This window comes from Scyliorhinus canicula, chromosome 13, assembly GCF_902713615.1.
Source record: "Scyliorhinus canicula chromosome 13, sScyCan1.1, whole genome shotgun sequence".
Taxonomy (NCBI): domain Eukaryota; kingdom Metazoa; phylum Chordata; class Chondrichthyes; order Carcharhiniformes; family Scyliorhinidae; genus Scyliorhinus; species Scyliorhinus canicula.
Window position 1 is genome coordinate 89,926,606 of NC_052158.1, and position 23,609 is coordinate 89,950,214.

General features: G+C 50.2%; 1 protein-coding gene across 2 annotated transcripts in view; it reads right to left on the reverse strand.

The window, feature by feature from the left end:
* Positions 1 to 19,618: 19,618 nt before the first annotated feature.
* The window catches only part of ap1s3a (adaptor related protein complex 1 subunit sigma 3a), a 39,983-nt gene continuing 35,992 nt past the window's right edge, over positions 19,619 to 23,609 (reverse strand). For both annotated transcript variants that reach the window (XM_038815026.1, XM_038815027.1), the window contains one exon: positions 19,619 to 21,158. In XM_038815026.1, the coding sequence (XP_038670954.1) occupies positions 21,123 to 21,158 (36 nt within the window). In that variant the 3' untranslated portion in view covers positions 19,619 to 21,122. The remainder of the gene's footprint in view (positions 21,159 to 23,609) is intronic.

Consider the following 23,609-nt stretch of genomic DNA (forward strand, 5'->3'; position numbering starts at 1 on the left):
CAACTACGTCCAGAGCCCTCTGCTCAGCCACAGGGAGGGGCTACCGGTCCAGGGGTCCCCTCGTGCCTTCTCCCGCTCCCGGCGGTTGTGCGTGGTCTTCACCGGGGCGGAGTGGGAGGGGGGGGGGGGGGGGAGGAGGGGGGAGAGGACAGAAAACAACAGTGTTAGACAGTCCGACGCATGCAACACATGTGATGAGTAGCTGGGGGCCTCAGTGGCCAGGGCATCTGGCCATGGCAGCCAGTATGAGTGCTGGCATGTAGTGCAGGGTGGGGGTTCGGCCACCCTCCAGGTGGGGATGGGTTGTAGGGTTACGGGCGGTTAGTGCCAGGGGCACAGTTCTGCCTACTCACCCTGGCCACCCTGAGGAGGTCATGTGGTTTTTTACAGCACTGCTAGCCTGTGCGGACTACGTTGCCCACGGCACCCAGGCACAGCGGACAGCCATGGCTAGCAGCCTCCTTCCCGTGCCTGGGTCATCCTCCTCTCCTGCAAGGAGGGTCTCAAGCTCTGCATCCCTGCAATGTGGGGCCCCGTGTCTTACTGTCAGCTCGCTGGCTGAGATGGTGTGTGTGGGGAGTGTATATGCGGCTGTAGCTTGTCAGCCTCCTTGGTGTCAATCCTGAAACTGGCAAATCCGGCACCATTTCTCATTGGAATCGAATGTGTTCCATGTGGCGCCGGTGGTAGCCCCTTAAACGTAGCAGAATAGATTCAGGTGCAGCACCATTTTGCTGTCATGAAAGTCCACAAATTCTGCAACGGCGTAAACACTTTCCGAAAGGGAGAATCCCACCCATTAGCTCTGCTGCACAGAACTAAGAGCCCTGGCTCCTGATGAAGAATAGTGCGGATACATCAAAAATAAGTTACTTCACTGGGCAGTCTGCTTGTGAGCTTGCACAAAATGGCTGGGAACATGGAGGAGCCCAACTCTGCAATGTCAGGGGTTCATATAGACTATTAGGGAAATTTGATTAAACATTAAGTGAATGGGCAGCTCCATGCAGCCTATCATACTTGAATCCCTGGAAACAGCTCTGACAGCTTGTCTCTCTGCTTTCATTGCTGCTATTGAACCTTGGGCTGCTGCCATCTTAGCTTTGGGGCCCACCAGTGAGAGAGACATATAAAGCATCCAATTACATCTGCACCTCATTATTGTGTAAAACATTAATAATCTGGTGGTTTGGCCCCAGGATATTGGTATTGGCTCAATGGGAGAGGCAGCTGCTATTCTTTATCAGGACAATAGCATGCTTGCACACCCCATCCATTCTGCTTGTGCTGTTCTCAATGCTGCAGTCTGCAATTAGGTACTTAAAGCCTATCGCTACACAAGACCAACAACCATTTCCATCCAAAATATCCCTATTGGAAACTCACCAGCCATCCATCTCACGAATGAAGCCACTGGGCAGACGCTGTATGGGAACACTGGAATAGGTAAACAAGCACACAAGCCCGGCAATATAGGCTTGAACAAAAGATATGCTCAATTTAGCAAGTTGGCTGTTACCCAATTACAGAGTGAATTCTTGCAGTCCTCAGTTGTAATATTCGAAGTCACATGACTGAAATACAGAAGAGAATAGAAGGAGAATAGCCAGATGGTGGCAATGGGCACAGTGATTATAAGGATAAGGGGATAAGGGCAGCACGGTAGCACAGTGGGTAGCACTGTTGCTTCACAGCTCCAGGGTCCCAGGTTCGATTCCCGGCTTGGGTCACTGTCTGTGTAGAGTCTGCACGTTCTCCGTGTGCCTGCGTGGGTTTTCTCCGGGTGCTCCGGTTTCCTCCCACAAGTCCCGAAAGACCTGCTGTTAGGTAATTTGGACATTCTGAATTCTCCCTCTGTGTACCCGAACAGGTGCCGGAATGTGGTGACTAGGGACTTTTCACAGTAACTTCTTTACAGTGTTAACGTAAGCCTACTTGTGACAATAAAGATCATTATTATTATACTATGGAAGGAACAATGGTTCAGTTGAAGCTCTTGACTTACTTTCGAACAGATCTAGCAGCTTGGGAGGCATATGCTAATGCTTTACCTGCTCTTCTTCCTCCTCATGCTTCACTTCTTCCTGACCACATTGTGGTAAGAGCTCGCCCATTTGTATTGCAAAATTATGCAGCATGAGCATATGCAATTACTTTGGCGATGCCGTGAGGAGTGTAAGGCAAAGCTCTGCCAGAATGATCCAGGCTGTGGGACCATTGTTTGAGCATGCCACTGGTCTGCTCAATAAGATAAGGTGGTGGCCTGGTTCTCATTGCAGACCAGCTAGGAGCCTGTGTCCAGGTACTTGACGTGTGTCAGAGCCATTTTTTGAAGGAGTGTCCCTTGCCCCTAATAGCCAAACTCCAATTCGCTGGCCCATTTGGAATAGAGGTGGGCAGAGGACTGGTTTGAGATGAAGTATCATAGGAATTGGGCACAGATGATCACAACAGCTCGTATTCATCTTGCACCTTTAATGTAACAAAATGTACCAAGTTGCTTCACTAGAACCTGATAACACAAAATTTGATGCCAATCCAAATTAGGAGATATTAGACCAGATGGCCAAAAACTTGGTCAAGTTGAGGTAGGTTTTACAATGTGTCTTCAAGGAGGAAAGCAAATTTGAGAGACAGGGAACTCCAGAAATTAGGTCGGTGGCAGTCAAAGGCACAGCTACCAATTAAAATGGGGATGCGCAAGAGGAGTGCAGAAATCTTGTGGGTTGTGGTGCTTGAGGAGATTGCAGAGATAAGGCTGGGCAAGGCCTTGGCAGGATTGAATACAAGGATAGAAATGTTTAAATCAAACTTTGCTTAACAAGGAGCCAATGTAGCTTAATGAACATGGGAACAAGACAGGTGTATGTAAGCACATGGGTAGTGTAGCTTTGGATGAACTCAAGTTGATGGGGAGGGTAGTAAATGGTAGACCAACCACTTGTACCATTGCAGATGATACTTTAGCTATGATTAGATAAGGATAGAATCAGGCAAGTGCAGTGTCATCCAGCTGGATGACAGTGGTGAAGCTTTGGAGGAGGATAGTTTGATCAACCATGTCAAAGGCTGCAGACAGATAAAGAGGGTCGAGGAGGGAATGTTAACAATTGATACAATCACATATCATGTTATTTGTGGCTTTCGTATGGACTGTTTTGGTACTGTGGTGGAGTGGAAGCACGATTAGAAAGATTCAAGAATTCAAAGATGGGCATGAACTTGGGAGGCAAAATTGCAGTTAAGGATTTTGGAGATGAAAGGGAGGGTGGAGGAGGGTCAGTAATTTGAAGGGTGGTGATGTCACTGGTTGTTTTTGCGAGGGCGGTGGTGATGACAGCAGATTTGAAAGTGAGAGGAATAACACCGTAGAGCGTGAACCATTAACAATGCATTAAACACCACCCAAGGTTTGCAAATGACCTGAGTGTTGAGGAGACACTGTTCCTTTCTATTGAGGAAGATTCCTGGCTGGTGAAGGGAAGCAAATAAGTCAAAGTGAAGCAATCTGTGATTTCGTGAATCCTGTAGAAATCTACATTGCAGAAACCTTTTGAATTTATTTGTGGGATGTGGGCACAACTGGCTAGGCCAGTATTTCATCGCCCATCCCTAGTTGCTCTTGAGAAGATGGTGGTGAGCTCTCTTCTTGGACCGCTGCAGTCCCTGAGGTATAGGTACACCCACAATGCTGTTAGGGAGGGAGTTCCAGGGTTTTGACCCAGCTACAGCGAAGTAACGGTGATATATTTCCAAGTTAGGATGGTGAGTGGCTTGGAGGGAACTTCCAGATGGTGGTGTTCCCAAGTATCTGCTGCTCCTGACCTTCTGGATGATAGTGGCATTTGGTTTGGAATGTGCTGCCTAAGGAGCCTTGGTGAGTTCCTGCAGTGCATCCTTTAGATGGAACACACTGCTGCTACTGTGCATCATAATGGAAGGATTGAATGTTTGTGGAAGGGGTAGAAATCAAGCAGGCTACTTTGTCCTGAATGGTGTCAAACTTCTTGAATGTTGTTGGAGTTACATTCATCCAGGAAAGTGGAGAGTATTCCATTACACTCCTGACTTGTGCCTTGTAGGTGTTGGACAGGCTTTGCAGAGTCAGGAGATGAGTTACTCGTTGCAGGATTCTTAGCCTTTGACGTGCTTTGGTAGCCACAGTAATTATATGTCTGGTCCAGTTCAGCTTTTGGTCAACAGTAATCCCAAGATGTTGCTGGTGGGGGATTCAGCGATGGCAATGCCAATGCATGTCAAATGCGATGGTTAGATCCTCTCTTGTTGGAGATGGTAATTGCCTGGCACTTATATGGTATGAATGTTACTTGCCACTTGTCAGCCCAAGTCTGGATATTGTCCAGGTGTTGTTACATTTGGACATGGAGTGCTGAAGTGTCTCTGAAGAGTTACGAATGGCGTTGAACATTGTACAGTCATTAATGACCTTATTATGGAAGGAAGGTCATTAATGAAGCAGCTGAAGATGGTTGGGCCGAGGACATCACCCTGAGAAACTCCTGAAGTGATGTCCTGGAGCTGAGATGATTGACCTCCAACCACCACAACCATCTTCCTTTGTGCCAGGTATGACTCCAACCAGCGGAGAGTTTCCCCCTGATGCCCATTGACTCCAGTTTTAATAGAGCTCCTTGATGCGATTCTAGATCAAATAATCTAATCTAATCTAATCTAATCCTGCCTTGATGTCAAGGGCAGTCACTCTAATCTCACCTCTGGAGTTTAGCTCTTGGCCCATGTTTGAACCAAGGCTGTAATTTTTAAAAATAAATTTAGAGTACCCAATTAATGGCCCCGGTGGAACCCAAACTGAGCACCTGTGAGCAGGTTATTGCTGAGTAAGTGTCGCTTGCTAGCACTATAGGTGACCCCTTTCGTCACTTTAATGATGATGGAGAGTAGACTGATGAGGCAGTAATTGGCCGGTTTGGATTGTCCTTTTTCTTGTGTACAGGACATACCTGGGCAATTTTCCACATTGCCGGGTAGATGCCAGTCATTTCAGGATTGAAACAGCTTGGTATGGGACATTGCAACCTTTGCAGCACAGTCTTCAGAACTATAGCCGGAATATTGTCAGGACCCATAGCCATTGCAGTGCCTTCAAGTGCCTTCAGCCATTTCTTGATGTCAGTTAATCAAGTTGGCTGAAGGTTGACATCTGTGATGCTGGGATCTTCCAGAGGAGGCCGCGATGGATCATCCACATCGCACCTTTGGCTGAAGGTTGTTGCAAATGCTTCAGTCTTATCTTTTGCGCTTATGTGCTGGGCTCCTCCATTATTGAGGATGGGGATGTGTGTGGAGCCTCCCACTCCAGTGAGTTGTTCAATTGTCCACCCATTCACGACTAGATGTGGCAGGACTGCCGAGTTTAGGTCTGATCCGTTGGCTGTAGAATAGCTCAGTCTATTACTTGCTACTTATGCTGTTTGGCATGCAAGTAGTCCTGTGTTGGAGCTTCGCCAAGCTGACATCTGTTTGAGGTATACCTGATGTTACTCCTGGCATGCCGTCCTGCACTCTTGCTTGAATTAGGGTTGATACCCTAGCTTGGTGGTATTGGTAGAGGGGGTATATGCCAGCCATAAGGTTACAGATTGTGGTTGAGTGCAATTCTGCTGCTGCTGATGACCCACAGTGCCTCATGATGCCCAACCTTGAGTTGCTAAACTTGTTTGCAATAAATCCCAATTAACATGGTGGTAATGCAACAGAACACAATGGAGGGTATCCTCAATGTTAAGCAGGGCCGGCTCAAGGCACCGGCAACTCGGGCAGTCGCCCAGGGTGCCATGTGCTAGGGGGCGCCAGAGACTCGGGTCCCGCTCATGCGCAGTTGGGCCGGTGCCAACCAGCGCATGCGCGGTGGCCGCCCTCCCCCAGGGCTCCAGGGCTGCCCCCCCCCCTCGGTCCGCCCCCCCCTGGTCCGCCACCCCCCCCCCCCCCGGCCCCCCCGCCCCCGGCCCCCCTGCCCCCCCCCCCCCCCCCCCACCCCAAGGGCGCCGAAGTTCAGCTTGCCCGGGGCGCCAGCAACCCTAGGGCCGGCGCTGATGTTAAGATGGCACTTTGTCTCCACAAGCACTGTGTGGTGGTCACTCATACCGATACTGTCATGGACAGATGCATCAGCAGCAGGCTGGTCGGTGAGAATGAGGTCGAATATGCTTTTCTGACTTCCGGTGGTGACAATGCAGAGCTAAGCCGCACGTTCGGCAGCTCCCGCTTTCGTAGGACTTGTGGGCTCTTTTAAGGGCCCAAAACGGCGCTGATTCGACGATTCCCAGTTTGTAAAGGGGTCTGGAGCAAAACCCCCCGGGATTTATGGTGCGGACCCGGAGTGGGGCGAGGAAAGAAATGGCAGCAGCTCCCCTGGAAAAGCAGGGGAAGGTGGACAAAATGGCGGCCGGTGTAGCCCCCGAGGAGTGGAGGCAGTGGGTGGAGGAGCAGCAGGTGGCCCTCTTGCGCTACTTGACGGAGCTCTACTGGACTCTCTGAAGGTTACGACAAGTAAGCTGCTGGAGACCCAGACAACCAAGGGTGCAGCGATCCTTGAGTTGCAGCAGCAGGCCTCTGAACGCAAGGATGAGGTTTTGGCCCTCGTGGGGAAGGTGGAGATGCACGAGGCGCTTCATAAAAAGTGGCAAGATCGTTTGTGGCAAGAGGATTTGGAGTTTAGGTCAAGGAGGAAGAACTTGCGGATCCTGGGCCTCGCGGAGGGGCTGGAGGGGTCGGACCTGCCGGCCTATGTGGCTGTGATGCTGAACTCGCTGGTGGGGGCAGGATCTTTCCATCTGCCCCTGAAGCTGGAGGGGGCCCACAGAGTACTGGCCAGGCGGCCTAAGGCGAATGAACCCCCGCGGGCGGTGCTGGTGCAGTTCCATCGGTTCAGCGACCGGGAGTGTGTTCTCCGATGGGCCAAGAAGGTGAGGAGCAGCAAGTGGGAGAATTCGGTAGTGCGCATCTACCAGGACTGGAGTGCGGAGGTGGCCAAGCGGAGGGCTGGGTTCAACCGGACGAAGGCAGTGCTCCACAGCAAGGTGAAATTCGGCATGCTGCCGCCTGCGCGCTTGTGGGTCACCTACAAGGACCGGCATCACTATTTTGAGTCCCTGGAGGAGGCGTGGGCCTTTGTGCAGGCTGAAAAGTTGGACTCGAACTAGGGATTGGGGACTGTGGGGGTTTTTTGTATCACTGTTTATGCTGTTGCTGGCTATTCTGGGTATTTTTTCTGCTTTCGGATGGTGTTGGTTATGGTTTTGTGTTTTAAGGGGGGTGTTGGGGTCTGTGGTTGTTTTTTTTTGTTTGTATGGGGTTGGTGGATGGGTCGGGGTTGGCTATTTGGGAGCTGCGTTAAGGGGGTGGGGTGGGGCAGTGGGAAAGCGCGGGCTTTCCTCTGGTTTCCCGCGCTGCGGGACGAGGGGGTGGAGCTGGAGGCGAGGGGCGCGGATATCAGTTCCGTTTTCCCGTGCTGCAGCGGTGCCAAGGGGCTGCTGCGGGGGGGGGGGGGTGACCCCATATCGGGTATTGGAAGGGGTCGGAGTTAGGGCGGGAGCTGCCGGGGTCAGCAGAAGTCAGCTGGCTCACGGGAGTACTATGGAGGCAGCGTCGCGGCTAGGAGGGGTCCTAGCCTGGGGGGGGGTTACCGGGTTGCCGCTGGATTGGCCAGGGAGGAGCTGGTACGCGTCGGGGGGGTCGGGGTGAGGTTCTAACGCCATGGGAAACAAGCCGAGTGGGTGGTGCTGGCCAGGGGCGAGCAGTCGATGGGCTATGGCTAGTCGGCGGGGGAGGGGGGCGGGGTGCCCCCTGATCCGGCTGATCACGTGATGTGGTTGAATGGGCCAGTTAAGCAGGCCCGGGTGTTTTCGCATCTGAAGGGGCTGAAGGCGGACGTGGCCATGCTTCAGGAGACTCACCTGAAGGTGGCGGACCAGGTTCGTCTGAGGAAGGGGTGGGTGGGGCACGTTTTCCATTCAGGGCTCGACGTGAAGAACCGGGGGTGGCGATCCTGGTGGGGAAGAGAGTGGTGTTTGAGGCGTCTGAGGTGATGGCTGATAGTGCCGGCAGATATGTGATGGTGAGCGGTAAGCTGCAGGGGGAGAGGGTGGTGTTGGGAAATGTATATGCCCCAAATTAGGATGATGCTGGGTTCATGAGGCGTATGTTGGGCCGCAATCCTGACCCGGAGGCGGGGGGCCTGATCATGGGGGGGACTTCAATACGGTGCTGGATCCCCTACTGGAACGTTCTAGTTCAAGGACAGGCAGGAGGCCGGCGGCGGCCAAGGTGCTGAGGGGGTATATGGACCAGATGGGAGGGGTGGATCCCTGGAGGTTTGGGAGGCCGAGGGCTCTGGAGTACTCTTTTTTCTCCCACGTGCACAGGGTTTATTCCCGTATTGATTTTTTTGTCCTGAGTAGGGGGCTGGTCCCGAGGGTGGAGGATGCCGAATATTTGGCTATTGCGATTTCGGACCATGCTCCGCATTGGGTGGATCTGGAGATGGGGGAGGTGCGGGACCAGCGCCCGCTTTGGCGTCTGGACGTGGGGTTGTTGGCTGATGAGGTGTGCAGGAGGGTCCGGGGATGTATTGAGAGGTACCTCGAGGCCAATGATACTGGGGAGATCCGGGTGGGGATGGTGTGGGAGGCTCTGAAGGCAGTGATTAGGGGGGAGCTGATCTCCATCCGAGCCCATAGGGAGAGGAGGGAGAGGGAGAGACTGGTGGGGGAGCTGTTGAGCGTAGATAGGAGGTATGCGGAGGCCCCGGAGGAGGGATTGTTGGGGGAACGGCGGAGCCTGCAGGCCAAGTTTGATTTATTGACCACCAGAAAGGCGGAGACACAGTGGAGGAAGGCACAGGGAGCAGTCTACGTATATGGAGAGAAGGCGAGCAGGATGCTGGCGCATCAGCTTCGCAAGTGGGACGCAGCTAGGGAGATTGGTGGAGTGAAGGATAGGGGTGGGAATGTGGTGCGGAAGGGGGTAGAGGTCAATGGGGTCTTCAGGGACTTCTACAGGGAACTGTACCGGTCGGAGCCGCCGGTGGTGGGGGGGGGGGGGGGGGGGGGATGGAGAGCTTTTTGAACAGGCTGCGATTTCCAAGGGTGCAGGAGGAGCAGGTGGAGGGACTGGGGGTGCCGATCGAGTTGGAGGAGCTGGTTAGAGGGATTGGCCAATTACAGTCGGGGAAGGCGCCGGGACCGGATGGGTTCCCAGTTGAATTTTATAAACAATATGCGGACCTGTTGGGCCCCCTGTTGGTCCGGACATTTAACGAGGCATGGGAGGGGGGAATTTTGCTCCCGACGATGTGACGGCCGCTGATTTCCCTGATCCTGAAGCGGGATAAGGACCCCTTGCAGTGTGGATCATATAGGCCAATTTCACTGCTGAATGTGGACGCCAAGTTGCTGGCGAAGATCTTGGCCACTAGAATAGAGGACTGTGTACCAGGGGTGATACATGAAGATCAGACGGGTTTTGTGAAGGGGAAGCAGCTGAACACTAACGTGCGAAGGCTGCTAAATGTGATAATGATGCCGGCGGCAGAAGGAGAGGCGGAGATTGTGGTGGCATTTGATGCGGAGAAGGCCTTTGATAGGGTTGAGTGGGTGTACTTGTGGGAGGTGTTAGAGAGGTTCGGGTTTGGGGAGGGGTTTATTAAATGGGTGAGGTTGCTGTACGAGGCCCCGATGGCGAGTGTAGCGACAAATGGGAAGAGGTCCTAGTACTTCAGGCTCCACCGTGGGACGAGGCAGAGGGTGCCCCCTGTCCCCCTTGCTTTTTGCGTTGGCAATTGAGCCTCTGGCCATGGCGCTCAGGGAGTCGGGGAGGTGGAGGGGTCTGGTGCGGGGTGGGGAGGAGCACTAAGTGTCACTTTATGCAGATGACTTGCTGCTGTATGTAGCAGACCCGGTGGGGGAATGCCAGAGGTGATGGAGATTCTTGCTGAGTTTGGGAGTTTCTCAGACTACAAGTTGAACCTGGGCAAGAGCGAGCTGTTTGTTGTACACCCGGGAGATCAGGAGGAGGGGATTGGTAGGCTCCCGCTAAAAAGGGCAGTGAGGAGTTTTAGGTACATGGGGGTTCAGGTGGCTAGGAGTTGGGGGACTTTGCATAAGCTTAATTTTACTAGGTTGGTGGAGCAGATGGAGGAAGAGTTTAAAAGGTGGGACATGCTGTCGCTGTCGTTGGCGGGTAGAGTACAGTCCGTTAAAATGACGGTGCTCCCGAGGTTCTTGTTTTTGTTTCAGTGCATCCCCATTTTCATTCTGAGGGCCTTTTTTAGGAGGGTGAACAGCAGCATCACGGGATTTGTTTGGGCGCACGGGACTCCGAGGGTGAGGAGGGTCTTTTTGGAGCGTGGCAGGGATAGAGGGGGGCTGGCGCTGCCCAACCTCTCTGGGTACTATTGGGCGGCTAATGTCTCTATGGTACGTAAGTGGGTAATGGATGGGGAGGGGGCAGCATGGAAACGGATGGAGATGGCGTCCTGTGGAGGCACGAGCCTGAAGGCACTGGTAACGGCGCAGTTGCCGCTCCCTCCAACGAGGTACACTACGAGCCCGGTGGTGGCAGCTACCCTCAAGATTTGGGGGCAGTGGAGGCGACACAGGGGGGAAGTGGGGGGCTCGGTGGAGGCCCCGCTGCGGGGGAACCACCGGTTTGTCCCAGGGAACATTGATGGCGGGTTCCTGGGGTGGCACAGGGCGGGCATAAGGAAGTTGGGAGACCTGTTCATTGACGGGAGGTTTACGAGCCTGGGTGAGCTGGAGGAGAAGTTTGAGCTTCCCCCGGGGAACATGTTCAGGTACCTTCAGGTCAAGGCGTTTGCTAGGCGGCAGGTGGAGGGGTTCCCGTTGCTGCCCCCGCAGCGGGGGTAAGGGATAGGGTGCTTTTGGGGGTGTGGGTCGGGGATGGGAAAGTGTCTGACATCTACCAGGTGATGCAGGAGGTGGAGGAGGCGTCGGTAGAGGAGCTGAAGGCTAAGTGGGTGGTGGAGCTGGGGGAGCAGATTGAGGAGGGGACATGGGCGAACGCCCTGGAGAGGGTGAACTCATCCTCTTCATGTGCGAGGCTTAGCCTCATCCAGTTCAAGGTACTGCACAGGGCTCATATGTCCAGGACGAGGATGAGCAAGTTTTTTGGGGGTGAGGACAGGTGCATTAGGTGTTCGGGGAGCCCAGCGAACTATGCCCATATGTTTTGGGCATGCCCGGCACTGGGGGAATTCTGGCAGGGGGTGGCGAGGACGGTGTCGAGGGTGGTAGGGTCCAGGGTCAAGCCAGGCTGGGGACTCGCGGGAGTGCAGGAGGCGAAAGAGGCCGGTGTTTTGGCCTTTGCGTCCCTAGTAGCCCGGCGGAGGATCTTGTTGCAATGGAAAGATGCGAGACCCCCAAGCGTGGAGACCTGGATCAATGACATGGCGGGATTCATTAAGCTGGAGAAGGTCAAATTCGCCCTGAGGGGGTCGGTACAAGGGTTCTTTAGGCGGTGACAGCCTTTCCTCGACTTTCTAGCTCAACGATAGGGAACTAGGTCAGCAGCAGCAGCAACCCGGGGAGGAGGGGGGGAACGGGGGGGGGGGGCAGTTTCAGGGGGGCAGTGTTTATGTTAATTTAATTTATTTTTAATTTATTTTGTTGTTTATTGGGTTGGGGGGGGGGGGGGGGGGGGGGGGGGGTGGGGGGGGGGTTTGTTATATGCGTTGTTACGGGTCCAGGGGGTGTTTATTATTGTTATTATTATTGTTCTGTTGTTGTACATTTTTCAAAAAATTTCAATAAAAATTATTTTATAAAAAAAAGAATATGTTTTTCCCTCTTGTTGGTTCCCACCCCACCTGCTGCAGTCCCTAACAGCGATGTCCTTTCAGGCTTGACCAGCTCAGTCTGTGGTGGCAAGTCTGAGCCATTCACAGTGATGGACATTGAAGTCCCCCATCCAGAGTATATCCTGAGCCCATGCCACCCTCAGTGCTTCATACATAGAACATAGAACAGTACAGCACAGAACAGGCCCTTCGGCCCTCAATGTTGTGCCAAGCCATGATCACCCTACTCAAACCCACGTATCCACCCTATACCTGTAACCCAACAACCTTACTTTTATTAGGACACTACGGGCAATTTAGCATGGCCAATCCACCTAACCTGCACATCTTTGGACTGTGGGAGGAAACCGGAGCACCCGGAGGAAACCCACGCACACAGGGGGAGGACGTGCAGACTCCACACAGACAGTGACCCAGCCGGGAATCGAACCTGGGACCCTGGAGCTGTGAAGCATTTATGCTAACCACCATGCTACCCTGCTGCCCCCTTCCTCCAACTGTTCAACATGGAGGAGTTTGGATTATCAGGTCCTGGAATGTGGCGACTCGGGGCTTTTCACAGTAACTTCACTGAAGCCTACTTGTGACAATAAGTGATTATTATTATCAGCTGAGTGGGGAGGGGTGGGGGGGGGGAGGGGAACTTATGTGGTAATCAGCAGGATGTTTCCTTGACCATTTTTGACCTGGTGCCATGAGCCAGAGTCGATTTTGAGAACTCCCACATTAACTCTCTTCCACCTCCATTCCATTGTACCACCACTTCTACTGGGTCTGTTTTGCTTGTTGGACCAGACACACACAGGGATGGTGAGGGAAATATCTGGTACATTTTCTGTAGGAGGTACCGGGGGTCCTCCTGGAGTTTAAGGTAAACATTCTAAGGCAGTAATTCACCTTTAACTGGGAGATGCCACTGATATCATCTGCTACAGCTTGGGTGACCTAGTCTCAGAGATAATGGCATGAGCCACAGTGACCTTAACAGACATAGGCAGTAATGGATAGGACGTCTGATGGAGCTACAACAGATGTCAGAATTTTGTTGCATCCTCGTGATGTGTGTGTGTGTGTGGGTGGGAGAGAGAGAGAGAGTGGTGTGTGACTGGGGTGTGTGGGTGGTGTGAGTGTGTGTTTTTGCTGATTTTTTTTCCCTCGTGTTTCTTTTCACTTTGAATTTGGATGGCCATCATTCTGCCATTCACACCTTTTCGTTCTTTACCAGTCCCATTACTGCTCCCTTTGGCTTTGCACAAACAGCTCTTTTGTCATTCAATTACACTTATCTTCCACTCTATCGCAAGCCTTCTCTTTCTTCCTCCCAGACACCCCCTGCCCTCTTCCCCCCCCCCCCCCCCCCCCCATTTCACGTGCTCAGTTATTGCATTTCTAACTTTTCTCAGTTTTGATGAAGCAATGACAGACCTGAAACGCTGACCTGGATTTTCACCCCTGAGGTGGGTAACGGAAGTCAAGAAAATTCCCGGCTTGGCCCACCCACCCCAGACGCAAGTACATGCAAAGGCGGGATCTTCATTGCTGGGGTGGTCTGGAGTTGGCTAGCTGACAGGGGAAGAAGTGTGGGGGCAGTGACAGGGAAGGCTGTTTACAAGGACCTTGTTGTTGTGGAACTGTGTACCTGTAAAAAAACAAGTTCCTCCAGCCCTATCCCCCCTTTTGCCCTCCAAAAACAGCCCATGTCACCTACATGCCACCTCACCTATCCTAGTGACCCCTCATGCAGATTCCTGTGAATGTTTTCATTAACTTTTCTTCACAGTTCAAAAAATAAATCTGGATTCTATCAAGCCAGGATCCCCCCCTCTGACTTGTCCATACAATTAGCTAGAAATCTTTAATCACTGACAATCCCAAACAGAAAGTTTAATGTGCCTTTCATCTAGAGAATAGAACATAGAACATAGAACAGTACAGCACAGAACAGGCCCTTCGGCCCTCGATGTTGTGCCGAGCCATGATCACCCTACTCAAACCCACGTATCCACCCTATACCCGTAACCCAACACCCGCCCCCCCAACCTTACTTTTTAGGACACTACGGGCAATTTAGCATGGCCTATCCACCTAACCCGCACATCTTTGGACTGTGGGAGGAAACCGGAGCACCCGGAGGAAACCCACGCACACACGGGGAGGACATGCAGACTCCGCACAGACAGTGACCCAGCCGGGAATCGAACCTGGGACCCTGGAGCTGTGAAGCATTTATGCTAACCACCATGCTACCGTGCTGTCCTAATAACTGATCAATTCCATGGCCTCATCTGAACCTTAATGTGTTTATGAGTAAGATTATCATCTGGCAAATCTAGTGCCTATGTAAAGCATTCTTGCAGCTCTGTCAGGGGTCATTGAACTCATTCAAATTGCTTCTGTATTTTAGGTTGAGTGATGTCTCGAATTTCAGGAGGTGTAGAAGTGGACAATTTGGTGGAAGAGATGATGCTTCAGTAACAGAAGCATTTCCTCTCCACTAAGTGGATTTAAATAAAGTAACTTCGGGAGCTCTAACTCAACATGGCTACTCAATAATACAAAATAATGGGCAGGATTCTCCATTTGGCCATGTTCTCTCACTGGAGCTGAATAGCATCACTGGGAACGCAAAGCAGGAAGAGAGTCTTAATCCTTAGCCATGAAAATTTATGCATGGCGAGAATTGCAAGAGATTCCCCCTATCAGGCCACCATTTTGAGCGGGCAGCCCGATAGAGGAGTCCGGCAGCTGGGGCCCCACCCAGTCGCAATGCAATTACCCCCCCCCCCCCCCAACCCCCCACAATATGGGGGCGACCGGACCTCCCCCACTGCACCCCCCACCCCCTCCCCCCCCCACAACCAGAGACCCCCTAAATAAAGAAACCCCATCAGAGACCCCCTAGATGTGAAATCCCTACCTGGAACCCCCCCCCTCCCCCAAGAAGAGCTGTGCATGTGTGGAAGCTGCTAATCAAAGCCTGATAAAATCGATATCGCAGAGAAATCAACGAATGGCTTGCAGATCAAAGATCAGAGGGGTTCAAACACAGCTGATTGGTTTTCTCTTTCCAGGAAGTGACAGGTGCTGCATCCTGTGCCCGAGCCTGCAGGTGTAAGGAGTTTTAAAGCAGTGATGTTTTTCTGCCTCTGTGTGGATAGCTTTCCAGCATGCAGATCAGGGTGTCCCTTCTGGGGGGCTTCCAGGTAGGGGGCTCTCTTCTGGAGGGTCTCTAGTGCGGAGTCTCTGGTGGGGGTCTCTTTATTTAGGTGGTCTCCAGGCACCAATCCGTTTTCTGCCCAACACTGGATTTTCCAACACCCGCCGCTGGTAACAAAGTTCCCGAAGCGGTGGAGAATCCAGTCCAATATCTGGGATTTAACCTGGTTTATTTTAGAGCTTGTAAACTCTAGTTTCATGCCAGTAATTTCTTTCAAGAACACCCAGCTAGCCAGTTGGATTAAGTTTGTTGCCCTTACTTTCTAAAGTTGTTTACCTCTCAAAATTACCCAATTCTGTGAAAGTTCCAGATTAACACTATTTAACACATAGGTCACCTTCTCAGGATTAATCTTTTTTCTCAGGATTAATCTTTAATGTTATTTCCTGTCCCTCTGAACGGTTCCTCTAAACATTTAACTTAGTTGACATTGCCTCTTGCATGTCCAAACATTTTACAGCATCAGAGACAATATGCACCTCCAAACCTATCCCATCTTCTTTTTTACTATTTTGTTTTGGTTTCTCAGTGATAAAAAAAATCCTCATGTTCAGGCAAATTGGAACGCTGCGCAGGCAAGTTCTGTTTATCAGCAGTTTGCTGAAGCAAATGCATTTCTGTTCAATTAATTTGGGTACAATCCCTTTTTTAAAAAATTGTTCATGGGATAACAAGCATTTATTTCCCACCCCTAATTGATGTTAAGTAGCTGCCATGAGTTTCTTCAGTTCATGTGGTAAAGATATACACACAAGGGCAGTACAGTGGCACAGTGGTTAGCACTGCTGCCTCACTGCACCAAGCTCCCAGGGTCGATCCCGGCTCTGGGTCACTGTCCGTGTGGAGTTTGCACATTCTCCTGGTGTTTGCGTGGGTTTCGCCCCCACAACCCGCGTGGGTTTCGCCCCCACAACCCAAGGATGTGCAGGGTAGGTGGATTGGCCAAGCCTAAATGCCCCTGATTTAAAGAAAAAAAAATGAATTGGGTACTCTAAATGTATTTTTTTAAAAAGGTTAACACACTCACAAATGTGCCAAATGTTCTCTTTTTGTAGTTATGTTGGCTTCACCTAGTTAAACATCATTGGTTGCCATCAGTCATTTCTCCCAATTTGTTGCAGTAGATATTCACCAAGGCAAGCTAGGGATGGGAAACAATAGTTATATTCGAATAGGATTTGTGATACTGCCACGGGAACAGAGAAAGCCGAAAGGAAATTGGATAGAAATTTAAAAATATGGACATTTGCTGCTTCCCCCTTTGACATGGAGAGCTGACTGGTGGTGATTTAACCTGAGGATCACCGCACCTCAAGCGAGGGCCAAGGCTGAGAAGGCAGGGCCTTCATGAATGAGGTTGGAACTCACTTTGTTGGCCTTGCTCTGCAACAGGAACCAGCTGCCCATCCAACTGAGGTAAACCGGCCCCCACATTTGTAAAATGAATAGGGCAAAACCATTTCCTCGGATTGAAAATTCAATTGTCCTCAATTTAAAATTGCCACCAAGATAATGTGGAGAGAGGTTGATTAAAAACTTACATCGCGATGTTTGGCCACACAGAATAAGTGATGTGGAAATCGTTGGAACTTTTAGAGAAAAATATTGTTTTTTTTTTATAAATGTTTTTTATTCAGTTTTCATGTTTTATATTGAACAAATTACAAATTGTTAGAGAGAGTGAAAAAAAAAGAACACGCAAAAATTAACATATATATTTACAGGTAAGCATCTTCGTAATAATAACTGTGGCATCCCCCCTTTAGCCGGCATACATATTTTACATTCCCCAATATGGCCGAGGCACAGGTTTATTGGCATTTATTTAGTTTGGTTTTGGGCCTTAGCTAGCCATCAAACCCCCGTAACGAACCCGTAACCCCCCCCGGCTACCTTCCCCGATTCCCGTCCATTTTCCCCTGATTCTTGGCCACCCGACTATTCTTCCTCTTGTACGTTGGCCACAAACAGGTCCCGGAACAGTTGCATGAATGGCTCCCACGTTCTGTGGAAGCCGTCGTCCGACCCTCGGATGGCGAATTTGATTTTCTCCTTTTGGAGAGATTCCGAGAGGTCGGCCAGCCAGTCTGCAGCTCTGGGCGGTGCTGCTGACCGCCAGCCAAACAGGATTCTACGGCGGGCGATCAGGGAGGCAAAGGCAAGGACGTCCGCCCTCCTCCCCAGGAATAGATCTGGCAGGTCTGAAACCCCGAAGACCGCCACTATCGGGCATGGCTCCACCCTCACCCCCACCACTTTGGACATAGCCTCGAAGAAGGCTGTCCAGTACTCCACAAGTCTGGGGCAAGACCAGAACATGTGGGCGTGGTTGGCCGGGCCTCTTTGGCACCGTTCACATCTGTCCACCTCCGGGAAGAACCTACTCATACGGTTTCTCGTTAAGTGGGCTCTATGTACCACTTTTAGTTGCGTCAGGCTGAGCCTTGCGCGCGTGGAGGTGGAGTTGACCCTATGCAGTGCTTCGCTCCAGAGTCCCCACCCTATCTCCATCCCCAGGTCGTCCTCCCATTTCCTTCTTGTTGCGTCCAGTACGGTGTCGTCCCTTTCTTCCAGTCGGCCATACATGTCACTACAGTTCCCTTTCTCTAGGATACTTGCGTCCAGTAGGTCTTCCAGTAGTGTCTGTCGTGGCGGTTGTGGGTACGTCCTTGTCTCCTTTCGTAGGAAGTTTTTGAGCTACAGGTACCGTAGCTCATTCCCCCCAGCTAGCCGAAATTTCTCTGTCAGTTCGTCCAGTGTTGCGATCCTGTCGTCCGTGTATAGGTCCCTGACTGTCAGTGTCCCCCCGTCCTGTCTCCACCTTTTGAAGGTGGAGTCAGTCAGTGCTGGTGTGAACCTATGGTTGTTGCAGATGGGAGCCTTGTCCGACATTTTGGTCAGGCCAAATTGCTGCCGCAGTTGGTTCCAGGATTGGAGGGTGGCTGTCACCACTGGGCTGCTGGAGTGTTTTTTGGGTGGGGATGGGAGTGCTGCCGTGGCGAGGGCCCGGAGGGAGGTCCCCATGCAGGAGGCCTCCTCCGCACGCACCCACTCGGCTTCTGGCTCCTGGATCCATCCCCTTACTCACTCGGCTGTTGCCGCCCAGTGGTAGAATTGTAGATTCGGGAGGGCTAGCCCCCACCCTGGATTTTGTTTTTTGTAGGACCTTCTTTGGGATCCTAGCATTTTTCCCCCCCCCATACGAACGCCATGATAAGTTTGTCCAGCGCTTTGAAGAAGGCCTTGGGGATGTAGATCGGAATGGATTTAAACAGAAAGAGGAACCTGGGCAATACGTTCATTTTGATCGTCTGGACTCTCCCCGCGAGGGAGAGCGGGAGTGTGTTCCATCTTTGCAGGTCCTTTTTTACTTCCTCCGCCAGGCTGGTGAGGTTCCATATGTGGATCCCTTTCCAGTCATGGGCTATTTGGATCCCCAGGTAGCGGAATTTATTTCGGGCTTGTTTGAACGGCAGCCCCTTTAGTGCTGCCCCCCCCCCCCCCCCCCCCCCCCCCCCCTCCCCTTGCTGGTGTACTGGGAAGATCTCGCTTTTGCTCATGTTGAGTTTGTAGCCCGAGAAGGCTCCAAACTCTTTCAGGAGCGCGATGATTCCGTCCATGCTGTTTTGTGGGTCCGAGATGTAGAGGAGCAGATCATCTGCATAGAGTGAGACTCTGTGCTCTCTGCCTCCCCTTCGGATCCCCCTCCAATTTTTTGCTGCCCTGAGCGCGATTGCTAGCGGTTCGATTGCTAGTGCGAACAGCAGCGGGGACAGTGGGCATCCTTGTCTGGTGCCCCTGTGCAGCTGGAAGTATTGGGAGTTGGTATTGTTGGTCCGTACACTCGCCATGGGGGCGTTGTATAGGAGCTTTACCCAAGCGGTGAACCCTGTTCCAAGCCCGAACCGCTCCAGTACCTCTATGAGGTATTTCCATTCGACTCTGTTGAAGGCCTTTTCTGCGTCCAGGGAGACGATCACCTCTTGTGTTCTCTCCCCGGAGGGGGTCATTATCACGTTCAGCAGGCGCCTGATGTTCGAGGTGAGCTGTCTACCTTTGACGAAGCCCGTCTGGTCCTCTGTGACCACCTCAGGTACACAGTCTTCTAGCCTTTTGGCTAGGATTTTGGCCAGTATTTTGGCGTCTGCGTTCAGCAGAGATATGGGTCTGTATGACCCACATTCCGTTGGGTCTTTGTCTTTCTTAGGTATCAGCGAGATTGAGGCCTGTGCTAACGTGGGTGGCAGTGTGCCCCTAGCTAGCGAGTCTGTGAACATCTCCCGCAGGTGCGGGGCCAGTGCTGTAGAAAAATATAGTTAAGCGTTAAAAGAGAAAGATACATGCCAACTGGGAGTGAGCAATGCAGTGGACTATAACAAAGGCTCATGTAGCAAGAGATAACACAACCACAATAGACATCTGTGTTCAATAGCGCAACACCACACTTAAATTGCACTGACTGTCTAATAAGTAACCAACTTTCAACAATTTGTGCAATGGTGCTTATGGAATCTTTGTCGAAAAATATGAATGGTTAAAATGACTCACTGAATTAGCTGTGCAATTTTAATTACAATTCTTTAATATTACATCCAGGTTTAAACAATACAGTTAACTTATATACAACTACTGTTGCAAAATGCTTCATAGCCTCATTTTTAAAATTTGACCTTAAATACATTTTTCAGGATTATGATTGGAGAACCTACATCTTTCTAAATTGAAACAAAACCTTTGAGAATAGGATTATTGTGAAAGATTTTAGAAAAATACATATATAATTGGTTGTTTCTTTCAGTGGAATATTGCTAAAATAAAATAAAAATGGAGATTTTAATATTCATCAGGGAAATACCTATATAAAGTTAAATAAACTATAATGGATGTCAACACAAAAGGCTTGTAGAAACCACAAAGCTACTGAAAAACCACAGGGCATGACTAACATATTGCACCTTGCTAATCTAAGAATATTAATAAATATTAAGATAAAGTTTTTATCATTTGCATTGGGGTTCTACTGTAGTTTTTGCATAGATGGATAACCTCACTCTGCATTTCAACAGATAATGGAATGCTTTGGTAAAAATGGGCTCCACATTCAAATGCCATAGGCTTAAAAGGAGATTTTCTTAGTCCCCAATTAACTTTAGTTTGGTTCACCTATTGAGCAGTGGTGGCAATTAGCTTTCAAGAACTTTACACTGGTTCATGTCTTAAACCGGAATTGAAATAGGTCTTGGGGATTCAGAATGGGCCAACAACATAATTGGACAATTTGAATGTTTTAGAAAGAAATAACATTTTCAGTTTTGTGTTGATGTTAAATAATCCATTTTGGTAATGTTGGCTAAAGCACACCATGATAATTTCCTAGCTCTTCTTCAAGTAGGTCTATGAATCTTTTATACCCTACTGAACAAACAGGTGGAATCCATGTTCAAAGTTAGCACCTCTGAAAATTCAGTCCTCCCCTTAAAATGTTTTTAAGTTCTTCAACCTACTCCAAACATTTTAAAGTAATGTTCTTTTTGTCTTGAAAGATTATCAAAACGATAGAAGCTAAATGGAGGTGATAATTTTCAGAATACATTAATTGATTTATTGACAACTTCAGTCCCCTACCTGAATTTGGTACATCATAAATTTCAGGACTAATGTTTTATTAATTTTTAAGATGAGAAATATGTTTTGCAAATTTTATTTTTTAGAAATAGAATCTATTGACAATAGAAGAGTTCCAACATTATCTATTTAGAGATTTGTAAGGAATGCATATTTTTTTGATAAAAAGTATTGAAGCATCATACCTCCTGCTGGACAATAAAAGGCTTAGAATGAACAATAAATTGACAGTTATAACATAACATTATAAACAAGCTATGGCCGAATATTGCACAGTGCTAATTTGCTAATGGCATTTTGGGTGACATCCTTCTACTTTCTTCTAGTTACGTAAGCAAAATGTATGGATCTAAATTTTAAGTCACTGTTGGTTTATGTGCATAGTTTACATTCAGCCTATCGTCCAGTTCTTCAGAACCCGGGTTAAAACGTTGGCTTAGCCATATATTCTTCCATGGTCTGGAACAAACATATTACAGAGTTAGATAAATCAACTCAACATTAAAGTTGTTTCATAAATTTTTTTAAATAAGTATGTAATATGGCACTGATTTATTTATTTTAGATTGATCCAATAAAATATTTCCAAGAAAATCTAAAATCTGCAAACTGATCAGTAATTATTTGCAGAAATTGATTTCAAAGTAAAGCAATTGTCCAAATAAAATGAGTGAACGTAACCAAGGGATCAAAATAGAGTTGTGAACCAGTTAAATGGTGAGAGCATTCAATACAAGTGGAAGGAGTAACTTTGGTACTAGGAACGTATGCTTTTCAGAAATATGTGGCAGGGTTTACTGGCCTCGTCCCATCCGATTTGGTGATGAGACGAGGCTGTTGAATCTCGTGAGATGTTTTGCATATCTCGTGAGATTCATCCGAACCTTGTGAGACGTCGCGATCTGGATCTCACCTACTTACATTCATCATTCACACCCTCCCGCTGGTGTGCAGCCATGCACCTCGATCCAGGTGCCAGCGGGATGTTGGAGAATCTCGATCGGGTCGATCCTGATTTTCCCCCGACGCCCGATTCTCCTTCCCATTGGGAAAACGCAACCCGGACAGAGAATTTTGGGGCATTGGGGAGCTTCTCCCCGGTCTAGCCCACACTTCGGAAATTTTTTCAGCAGTGGGGAGCTGAACCCGCTGGCGAGACTGGTTCCTCAGTAATCGGGCTGCCAGGTTGAAAGGGTGCCCCGATCTCTAAGCCAGCTTGAGGGTCCCCTGCATCCCCTGCACACATTGGCATTACCTCCCCCAACCAAGAGAGCACATCCCACCCCCCCCCCCTCTTTTCAGCCCCCCCTTTCAGGACCCCTTATCCACTCCCCAACTATTATGAAGCCCTTTCATACCCCTCTGCAGCCCCCATTCTTCACCCCTCCATTTCCTGGACATGACCTCCCTCAGCCTCTAACCCTCGGCAGTGCCAACCTGGAACTCGACATGGCAAACTGGGCATGCTGACAGTGCCAGACTAGCACTGCCAGGGTGTAGGGTTATTATTGTCAGGGTACCTGGGTATCAGGGAACTGCCCTTCCCTTCCCCGATCACCCGGGGGGCTCCAATGGCCTAGGGACTCCGGGCTGACCCCCACGTGCAATCCCCACTTGTGGAGACCAGCACTAATTGCCGCCCGGTTGATGCTTCATCTGTGTGGCCAGTAACTCCTGGGCACTGAGTAAATGCAGCCTCAAATAGGCCAAGCATATTTAAATGAGCCTTGCCTAATGGCTTATTTAAATAGGATTATCTTGATCACGGCCAGTGAGGGTGTGAACCAAATCGCACTGGGCGTCTTGGGTTGTGTGACTTGCGGGTGTTTTTGTACCCAAGACAAAGCCAGACATGGGCCTCATCTACGATTCTGCTGGTGCAACGAGATCAGTGCCTGGTGCAATGCGGTGGGAAAATCGCACCATCTATTTTTATTAACTGAACCATTAGGAAAAGAAAATACTTTGCATAGAATCTAATTATTTAGAAGATGTACCACATAGGTCATGAGCACGATTCTACCAAACATTTCCCCTGTCATTTTGGGTGAGTTTAACGGGGTGTTTCCCGTCAGCATTTTCAGTGAGACCCAGACTGGTATTCCCCTACACGTAGTCATTTTTCTGTGCCTTGGGAGCTTCTGAGAAATTACGTCAGCAGTGGGCAGCTGAATTCAGTGATGAAACCGGTTACTCAGAGATCGGGGCACCATTTTGAAAAAATGACTGATCTCTATGTGTGTTCGAGGGTCCCTCATCCATGGGCAATGCCACCCTCCCCCCACAGGCATGTGCATTACGCCCATCCCCAATTGAGGACACCCTGCTATGGGGACGCTGAGAGCCCCCTCACTTTACAGGCTCACCCTTCACCCCCCCAACCCTTATGGGGCCCTTCATACCCCCTTCATGACCACCGCACCCTCGTTTCATGGGCATGGACCCCCTCAAGACCTGCCAATCTAGTTCCCATGCACCTTAAAACAGCTAGCCTGGCACTCTGGCTGTTCCCCTAACAGCCTGCAGTGCCACCCAGTGTGTGTAGGTGGCCGTGCCAAGGTGCAAGGCTGACAGTGCCAAGTTGCCACCTGCCCAATGCCCGACCACTTGGAATCTCCAATGACCTGGGAGACCCCCCCCAACCCCCCGGTGCCATTAGAACTGGTCCACATTTGTATGGGCCAGTACTAAACAGTGCCCTGGCAAGATCTCCCAAGCATTTCCAGTGAAGTCTGATCTCCAGGAGTATCCGGCAAATGCATACCTAAATGAGCCGAATGGCTGAATGGCTCAGTTAGACATGCTTATCAGGCTCTTACCCAGCGAGCACGAGACACAGATTGCAACATCTCATGAGACTCCGTTAAATCTCGTGAGACGTTTCGAGCGTTGTGAAACATGCGAGAGGCC